General features: G+C 43.2%; 1 protein-coding gene across 3 annotated transcripts; it reads right to left on the minus strand.

The window, feature by feature from the left end:
- Positions 1–265: 265 nt before the first annotated feature.
- LOC118384493 (probable phosphatase phospho1) lies at positions 266–3822 on the minus strand. 3 transcript variants are annotated; one of them, XM_035771084.2, is made up of 4 exons: positions 3532–3821; positions 3036–3096; positions 2188–2255; positions 266–2100 (listed from the first exon to the last, which is right to left on the minus strand). In XM_035771084.2, the coding sequence occupies exon 4, from the start codon at positions 2054–2056 to the stop codon at positions 1286–1288; it is 771 nt and encodes a 256-aa protein (XP_035626977.1). In that variant the 5' UTR covers positions 2057–2100; positions 2188–2255; positions 3036–3096; positions 3532–3821; the 3' UTR covers positions 266–1285. The 3 variants fall into 3 exon arrangements, with proteins under 3 accessions (XP_035626977.1, XP_035626976.1, XP_035626978.1); XM_035771083.2 differs by having other exon boundaries at positions 266–2255; positions 3532–3822; XM_035771085.2 differs by lacking the exon at positions 2188–2255 and having other exon boundaries at positions 3532–3808.
- Positions 3823–10019: the final 6197 nt, after the last annotated feature.

A 10019-nucleotide genomic window follows, 5' to 3' on the forward strand; every position in this document is an offset into this window, starting at 1 on the left:
GGAGACATTATTTAGACCATTCCTATATCACATCGGTTTTGGCCCATCTCATTGCTAATTATCCTCCGTAGTCTAATGTTTTGAGAGGGAGGGAGGGAGGGGTGTGGGATAGGCATGGGTGCGAAACGTATCTAAATGGTGTTCAAGCCTATTGTGCTGCTGCCTTAAGAAACACTGTTTCCAGTGGCACTTATGTGTAGAGAATAACATAGTGGGGTGCAATTACAGTGTGTTAGGATAGGACATTAAAGTACAGACTCAGAAATTAAGTTCATGGCTTTATATTCCTGCTGGTGGTGGAACAAGTACATGGTACATATTAAAAACAGACATGTATACACAAATAATACATGTTTTAAAATGACAATATTTAGTTATGCCATATGGTACATTACATTTGAACTTATTTTCCCAAACTTTAAAACTGGTCTCCAGCTGCAATCTGTAGGTCTGCCAGTAGATGGCGATGTTGTCACATTACATTTTCCCTGATCAGCCATAAATTCTCTATTTCACAAAGAGCACTGTTAACAAGTAAACAACACCATTCATTATTGATAATATAAGATAATAATTACACTGGAATAGCCACCCATTCATTTAGCATCGACAATGCCATTGTGTGGACTGGAGAGGGGTAGAGTCAGAGAACGGGCCACGAACTAACATGATCTGCTGCCCTACTGACCTAGTTTGACTGTTAATAAACCAATAAAGCTCAGTGTCAAAGGAATATAGGTAATACATCAGTCTTAAATGTATCACTGCAGAAGCCCCTATTCAGTCAATGATGTATGTTTGTTCCTCTTCCTTTTCAATCCAGCGTAAGAGGATCAATCCCTGTAAAAGCTTGGTTGACTCAATACTGGCCTGATTGGTAGGGTATCAACTAAGGCATAGGTCTCTGTAATGATTAACAGAGGTGATGCTTTTATTGGGTTGCTATCTTTCATTGACCTTAAGCCTGGAGTATGAGGAGCTGGACTGAAAGACTACAGTATCTCAAGCTCTATGGCTGAGCCAGAGTAAGACAGATGGACTGAGCTGAAGTGTGACACGGTCTGTCGCAGGCAATATATCAAAGGCATGTTCAATTGGCATGCTCTATTCTTGAGTGTAGAGTGCTTTTTCATTGATGTGTGTCAGTATGTGGTTTTGTGGGTATTTGATCTGGGAATGTGATTTGTGTATGAGTGTATATGGGTGTGTGTGTGCGTGTGTCTCTGAGTATTTGTTCATGGGTGTGTGAGAGCAGGTGGTGTAACCCCCCGCCCCCCTAGCTTCATTATTTCTCCTCTGCGTGCTTCCTGAGTCGCTCCACCACATCATCCCCACTGGCCCATGGCACAGTGACAGCCTTGAACTCCCCCGGCCTGGCCTCGTGGATCTCAGTGATCAGCCGGTGCATGGGGTAGTCCCGCCGGGCGAACGCCGTGTCCCGGGGGCCCAGGATCAGTGACGGGCAGAAGTCGTTGGCCCCATCGCCCACGTAAAATACCCTCTGGAACGGCCGCCCACGCTCCTGCGTCCGCCTCATCACATAGTCCCTCAAGATCACCTGCTTGCACATGTTCTCCGGGCAGCGCAGGCAGCTGTGGGAGTGGAAGGGGCGCAGCACCAGCCGGCCATCCTTGTCGAAGGTGGCAGGGTTGGTGAAGATCTTGACGAAGAGCTGTCGGGCCCCAACGCGGCGGAGCCAGGACTCGATGAAGAAGGTGTTGGCATCAGACACCAGAACCACCTCAAAGTCCTGCGGAGGGCGGTGGCGGAGGAACTGGAACAGGGCCAGCATGCCGGGAGAGGCGGGGATCTTCTCGATGACAGAGCGGATGGCGCTCTCGGGCACGCCCTTCTCTGCCATGTAGGCTAGCACGCGCTGCATGTACTCGTTGTAGTGGCCCGGCCGGTATGTGTCCTTCAGCCAGGCGGGGAGGTTCTGCCCTGGTGCTGCCTGCACCACCACATCATCACTGCTCTCATTCACAATGGTCTCGTCAAAGTCGAAGATGATGAGGAAGCGCCTGTCAGAGGGGGGTGTTGCTGAGTTGGCGGCCATGTTGTTTGCAGAGCGTCTGGAACGTGGGGGGATAACGTCCTCGCCTGGGGGAGAGCCAAAGCAGTTCATGATTGGCTTTGCCACAACCTCTTACTGAGATGAGTGGCACCAAAATCCCGCTCTTTTTGCACCTTTTGGTCTCTCGTTCACGACGAGGCAGGTCAGAAAACACAAGGTAGGGGTTCTGGGAAGAATGTGTCTAATAGGACAGGGAGGAGGAGGAGGATGGAAGCAGAGTAAAAAGTAAAGATTGAAGAGGAAAAGACAAACAAAATACAAACATTTAGAGATTTTCTTTTTTCAATGGACCTGAAATAGAAAGATTATAAGTGGTATGAGAAAGAATCATTTTGCCAATATCAGCGTGGGTTGCATTTCTGCTTGGTAGCCACCCAACATGTGCTTGATGTTTTAGTATAGATTTCTACCCCTGAAACCACATTAAGTCAGAGCAAGTAACAAGTCTTCAAGTCCGAGTCCTTTATAGTCACGAGTCGTGTCGCAAGTCACTTGCAGTGCTAAGCTGCCACGCAACCATTTTTATATGTACTAAATGCAGTTACATTGTTGCACATTGTAAGGATATCTAGATCATTTAGCTCTCTAACATTTGCTGTTGTAGCTACTGTGTTAAATTACGCAACAAAGAGATATTTTCAAAGGCCCTACTGGTCGTGTCGAGTCATATCTGGTCCTGGACTAGAGTACTACAATACACATTTTTTTTTTACCATTTGAAACGTCAAAATGTAAAGTCACATTATTATGTAAGTGGTGCAGCTGTGATGTCCTGCACCTGTGCAGCTGCAGAACATTGAAACGTAGTAAGACCAAGTAATATACATGAGTCAACAGCATGCAAAGTAAACTGATATCTTAAATCAAGATTAAAAATGTTTTACGCTAGCCTGCACGTCATGCGATGCTCTGTTTGAAGCTGCAAGGAATCAGTGAGAAGAACGGAACATACTGTACTGACCTTCAATATTCCGTGCTGTCAACAGAGGGTTCCTAGAACACTATCAACCAATGCATGGGATCTGTAAAGTGAGGAGGATAATTAAGGAACAGGAAAACCCTGTAAATAACCCCAAGAGACGGACACTGTTCAACGTTGTAATTCTCTACAATGCCAAAAAATGTAGCGCGCTCTGCAGCTCTTACTGTAGGCAAATAATGTCATGTAACCATCTTCATACAATATTAGGCTACATAAAAATGTATGCAATGAATATAGTACAGTAGCGCATTATATTATGCCATTTCACAGGAATATCAATTACTTAAACCTATAAGAATTTGTTCCAAAATCCGAGTAGACTGATGAACATTAATAGATATATTAGCCTTTATGCAAATGTATCCTAATCCACGAGTGAACGCGCTGTATTTACGCAATGGAAAACGTCCCAACGGTTAGTTTACTAAATAATTCATCTTATTTGCAGAGCAAAGGACAATAGCAAAAAATGTACCAGTAAGAATGTATGTCCACAAACATGTCCCGACGGCACGGTTGTCCCTCGCAGTATCTCTAAAGGTAGCTATGTTCTTGAATTGGTCACCGGCATGCTGTACTTTGTCCAGTCTCGAACTTGACCATCACTTGGTTATATATAGGTTTGATTGTTGAGGAACAGGGTGCTTTCAGCTCGTTTTATTGGCTGTCAAAACCACTGAGCTTGCTCCGATTATGACGTCCTAGGCTACGCAACAACGGGCCATTTAGCGTCCGCCTCCAATATCCCGTGTAAGTGAACCCATAGAGCAGCAGACAGGCTGGAGAGAGGTTGGTTGATTCTGGTTTGAATATCATTCAGCACAGCCTCCACAGAGAACGTGGGAGAGATTCCGTTTGTTGTGTTCTCTCAATGTATGCATAACAAAACTGCTTAGTGGTATGTACACAAGATAGGCCTGTTATGTGACATCATTTACAGCCTTTTTGCTGTGTGTGCAAACCACACATCCCTAATTGACCCAAGGGTGACACCAAGAACACAGAGCACAATGTTCAAACTTATGAATGGTTTACAAGTGGTTGAGAAAAAAGGTGAAAACAAGACATTTGCACCTCTGAATGCTCAGCCACTGCGACCCAGCAGGCCCCCCCCCCATGTCTTTATCTCCTCTCAGACAGCCTCCCTTCCTCCTGCCTCTCTGCCACAAGAGCCAATAATGCCGAGCAGTTGGGAAGTGACTATTTCTGAACGCAGATGGGAGTGCAGACCTATCTGGTGCTGTGTATTCACCCTGCCCTCCTCCCACTCACAGTGAAAGAGAATGAACCTGACCACCCACTCACATACAGCATCAGTGCTGTGGTGAGTCAGTCAGTCACTCACACGTTCCTCTGCCACTCCCAGCAAGCACATATCATAACTGAGAACCATGTTTCTTAGCGCTTGATGAGGGCGTGTTTGTGCTATGGTTATTTTGCATACCTTCCCACAACTTTCTGGGAATGTTGCTTTGTATATGTAAAAAAATATATATATATTTTTTTTAAAACCACCAGCTCCAACCTGGTGGCCCAGTGGACTAATTCCATGCATGGATAGAGAACAGAGCTTCAAATTTCAGACGCCGTGTCATAATATATTTTTTTTATGTGTTTGCACGATTAAAGCCTTAGGAAATTAATTTGTGTGTCCTATGTGCTTGGAGTAAAATAAAAAGTTGACCTAAAACAAGCTAGCAGTGTTTAGTCTTATTGAAACATTCATTGAAACTTTTAAGATGGAGACTAAACCAGCCGTGTTGCGGGCAAAACAAATGTACATGTGTGTTATTGAATAGTTTCATCCCAACTGCTCACATGACCTGCGTAGCCAGGCGCTAAATTAGAACTTGGCTCTATTTTAGACAAGCCACCTCTCCCATCTACTCATGGGTTTCTAAGAGCATACTAACTAGCATACTGATTGGAGGTCCAGACTAGTTGGAGGTAACGCACCTTAAAGTTGGTTACCAAACACCATATAAAATCCACAGAAGAAAAACAAAACTGAATGAAGAGAGAAATCTCACTAATAATCTAACTAGGTTTCCCATTTTATCAGTGGGTTGACAGTCAGAGTAGAGAACACATGGTTTTGGATGACTCAAAACGGACCAAAATTATACAATGATCCAAAAAAAAAAGGACCTTATGAATTTCTTCTCCCAGGACATATTAGCTAGCAATAGTAATCTGTCCTTGAATGTTTCATTCGTGTTTTGACCGGTCAAATTAATTGGCATTTTAGCCTGCGTGTCATGAACGTGTCAGGCACAATGGCGCACACACGGGCGAAGACAGTTTGGTCAAGGTGTAAGGAAGTTATTCAACAAGCTCTAAGTAACCCATAATTTCCATTCTCAGTGTTTATAAAACCTCCCAGAACCTCCCTGCAACCTAAAAATGTATGTTCCCCGAACAGGCATTTTTTTGGTACTTTTATTACTTATCTACTACTTATTCAGTTTTACTGTTTAGGAAACATACGGCTTTGTTCCCAGAACCAATTGGGATACACCCCCCACAAAACACATTCCCACAACTTCCAAGGAATCAAATGAGCTAGCTGGGCGCGCTCTCTCTTTCTCATCTGCATAGAACACTGACTCACATCCTTTCTAACCCTGTGATGTCAACAAGGAACTGTGATGCAAAAATTTCAGTATCAGTAATCGACTCTCTCTCTCACATCATGTTCTGAAAATAAACTTGGTTAGGTCTTGCTCTAATAGCCTGCTCTGGCTACAGGGTCTCCACAGGATGAAGAGTAAACATCTGCAAGCACTTGAACACACAGACAAACACTCATGAAGCCAAAAACAGACACCCGGACAGAGTCAAGGGACTAGTGGGTGGGGTGTCCTTTAACCTGGTTGATGTGGCGTGGACTTGGTGATCTTCACTTCTCATTTCCTGAAGGCAGAGACATTTCAAACTCTCATGAACACACACACACACACACACACACACACACACACACACGTTAAAATACTTACTGTTCCCATTGAGAGCTGCTTAAAAGATCTTGGATACAATCAAGCTAAAGTGTTGTCATGTGATTTATGTGGCGTCCTCCATGTCAAACCACTCCCGCTTCCTCCGTTTCCTTCCTTCCTGGCAAACCCAGTTCTATTCATTAAAAACGGGTGCATAATATTGTCTAGTTATGCACGGAGACTGCTCTAAGTGTTCCTGCAGTGCTTACAACAAGGCTCATTAGCAGTGGTCTTTTGGTGCTTAAAACTAAAGCACATTTTTTTGGGAAACCGTCAAGCTGTGTTTGTGCAAGCCTTTCATTTATTCATCTCTAGAACGGTTCCTTGAGGAAAATCCCCCCCGGACATTGTGCTATTAAGGCTTCTAAAGCTGTGAGGCCAGGTAACAATGGAGTCGAGTCAGGTCATCTAAAAAAGGTCAGGGGTGTAGAAGACTTGACCTATTTGGACTGGCACACAAGGCCAAAGGGGAATACAGTGCTCCAGCACCGTCGCCAAAGACACAGGGATTACTAGACTTACCACAGACCCAGGTCATAACTACACACTGTTGCCACAGACACAGGGATTACTAGACTTACCACAGACCCAGGTCATAACTACACACTGTTGCCACAGACACAGGGATTACTAGACTTACCACAGACCCAGGTCATAACTACACACTGTTGCCACAGACACAGGGATTACTAGACTTACCACAGACCCAGGTCATAACTACACACTGTTGCCACAGACACAGGGATTACTAGACTTACCACAGACCCAGGTCATAACTACACACTGTTGCCACAGACACAGGGATTACTAGACTTACCACAGACCCAGGTCATAACTACACACTGTTGCCACAGACAAGGAATTGCCACACAGATCAATTGGTGAGAGATAAAAGGACAGCCTCTGTTTGGTAATGCAGTGATTGCAGCCGTTTGATCAGTATCAGCTTCTTTCTGTTGATAGAATCACATCCACTCAAGAGTTGAGCTTGTCAAGTGACCCGACAAACATCACCCGACAAACACAAAACTGACTGCAACCACAGAGATGGAACAATCAGAAGAAAATAGAAAAAAAGAGAACAAAATGTACAGAATGAGCCAGTTTGCAAAAGGATTGAAAGAGAGGTCAGCGAGTTGCAAAACCCTGTGTAACAGGAATGACCAGAATCAGAGCTGTAGGCGTCTGGAGCCTGTATCAAACATGACTAAGCAATCAGAACGCAACCCCTGTTGATTAAATCAATGTAGTAATGAATATTACAGCCACCTGGGATTAACTATGGAAAACAGCCCTGTTTCATGAAGGCTTGGCGGCAAACCCGCTTTTGGTTCTCAACATGGTGCACAACTTCAACCACAGCTTTCTACCTTGGTGACGGATTTGTTTAGTCCAGGACTGATTGTACAGCTTGTTTTTTATATTAATCAGCCTGTGACTCAAAATGGCGGGTCATTTTGGGGGGGCTGAATTTAGATTAAAATTCAGTTTAAAAAAGCATTTGTCACTTTCTTAGTGAACATGATGCATTTCCTCAGTTACAACCTGTCTGTATACAAGACACATGTGGTCACCGTTGCAACAGACAATGTGATGTAGGGCTGAGACTAGCAGTGCACAATATTTACCAAATATTGCAATTATGATTTAACTTGCAATTTAGATTACAACAGTTCAGCAAACTGTTTTGATCATAGAAATAAAAATAGCCTTGCTGATTCTATGCTTGGTGTAGTTTGGCATGACAACGAAAGAACAAGCAAGGTACAGTAGAAGTTGTGACAGGGTAGGAACCAGTGTTGGCCAGTTTCCCAGGGGACCCTTATTACGTTTGAATGTTACATTCATAGCGTTTAAGAATAAATTGCCACCTCTTGCGATATGCATATTGTACAACTCAATATTGCAATTTTGATAATAATTTGAATAATTCTGCAGCCCTAGCTGAGACTGTGAGATGGTATTCCATAAACTGTGAGAACAGGATACCATTAATGCAAAGATAGCTTCATGTGAATTTGAAAGCTACCAATACCACATAGGATCTGATGGAGAAGAACACACGACAGCACACAAATATGTGATAATTATGGCTACTCGTTTTTTTACTTCTGAAAGTTAGCAGATAGTCTGTTAAATGTACATTATTAAAAAAAGGCCCAACATTTCAACTTCTCAATCTCCAAAAAACAAACATACAAAACACCCCCCCGCCTTCCACACAAAAAAAAAAAAACAACCCAGGACAGTATAAAGCCGCACAATTTTGTACCAGATACTGACAATAATAAAATATGCAATGCTACATTAAGTGGTTAAAAATACATGAGGGGAAAAAGTATATTGATTTTTTTTTTTTTTACACCTTTAAAGAATATACATTGCTATTTTTCGTAACTAGCCAGGATTTTAGTCAAAAGTGCATTCTATATTACAAATATGAAAGGAGGAGAATCATACAGTAAATCGGAAGAGAAAATGTTACACAACAAAAGAGGAAACTAGATATGAGGCAGACAAAACACCTCAAATGTATTTCAGATCAGATGAAGCAGGGAGGGGCTAGTGTAAGAATCGCCAAAGCAGGAGGAACAACACTACTCGATCACTCTTTGGGAGTCCATATTAGAGCCAGTCTATTTCCTTACAGGAAATAATAAACAAATGTATGAACTAAACAAAATATTTCCTTATGCCATGGTCCCTTCCACACTCTCCACGTCCAGATTGAGTCTCCTCCTTTTCCTTGCCCAAACAGCCACTCACCAAACCAATCACCTCCCTCCATGCACCCGACACATCACTCACTCCCCACAATGCGTCGTCAGTCCCTCCCTTCACTGCGCCTCACTCACGCAGCAGTAAAGTGCAGAGGACACACACATGAATAAGCTTTTCAAAACTAAAGTAACAAAAAAAAAAACTCATAGTGAAACATCGTGAAAAACACTAAGTAACTTCATGGTTAAGCCGATACAGAGGCCCTACTAACAGACCCACAGTAACGGCAGAATGGTTGTAGCTCTCTAGAGGGTGGGTATCTCAGTCCACTTTTAAACCAAATTCAATGGGCCTTGCTCATGGCCTGCTATTGTTCCTCTTCAGTTTCTCCCGATATGCAAACACACTAACCTGATCCACAACTACGCTATACCTAGTGTTAATCCAAACATATATCAGACATATTCTTGTGTGCAAATCACCCCCAGCACCCCCTTCAAGAGATGGCATGGCTTCAGCAGGGTGTGTGCATAGAGGGAGAGACCCAGAGACTATGTAAAGCAGCTTTTGTACAACAGCACCAGAGTGGTTCCATTTAGCCATTACTGAGACATGCTGCTCCTCACCACTCATTCTGATCTGATAACAGTCCCAGACAGGGTGAAGGGGCGGCGGACAACATCCTGCAACCCACTATCAACAATCCCACAAGACAGAATCTCTGTCATCCATCAACACGAACAACAACCGGACTGTCAGAACATCATACAATGGGACAGCGGGAACATTCACACAACACAAAAAGGTTACATATACCAATGTGATTTCTTTGAGTAAATATACAACTTGAATAAATGTATCTACACGAGAAATTGAAGCGCATGTTAGACATAATCCTCCAACCTTTCCTATGACTATCACTCAACAGTATGTTCAGAGCGAGGTGAGAACAATTCTTCAGTCTGAAACCGAATGTAGCCTATTTCAAGAAATTATTACTCGAAAATAACATATTTGATTGCTAAACCGTTAGCCAATACCCCTCCATCAAGGCAACATTCAACGTGTTTTGATTCATCATTATTTGCCAACATGGGCGATAGGGCCTCAATGTTTGTGTAACCTAAAACTAAGAGAACAAACAAGTGTCATGCTCCACACCAAGCTGGTTGGGGAAAAATACATATTTTTCAGTTATGAGTTGTGCTGAAAAAGTCAGAACTTCTGAATGTGTTCTAATGGCCTT

The sequence above is a fragment of the Oncorhynchus keta genome, chromosome 5, assembly GCF_023373465.1.
Source record: "Oncorhynchus keta strain PuntledgeMale-10-30-2019 chromosome 5, Oket_V2, whole genome shotgun sequence".
Taxonomy (NCBI): Eukaryota; Metazoa; Chordata; class Actinopteri; order Salmoniformes; family Salmonidae; genus Oncorhynchus; species Oncorhynchus keta.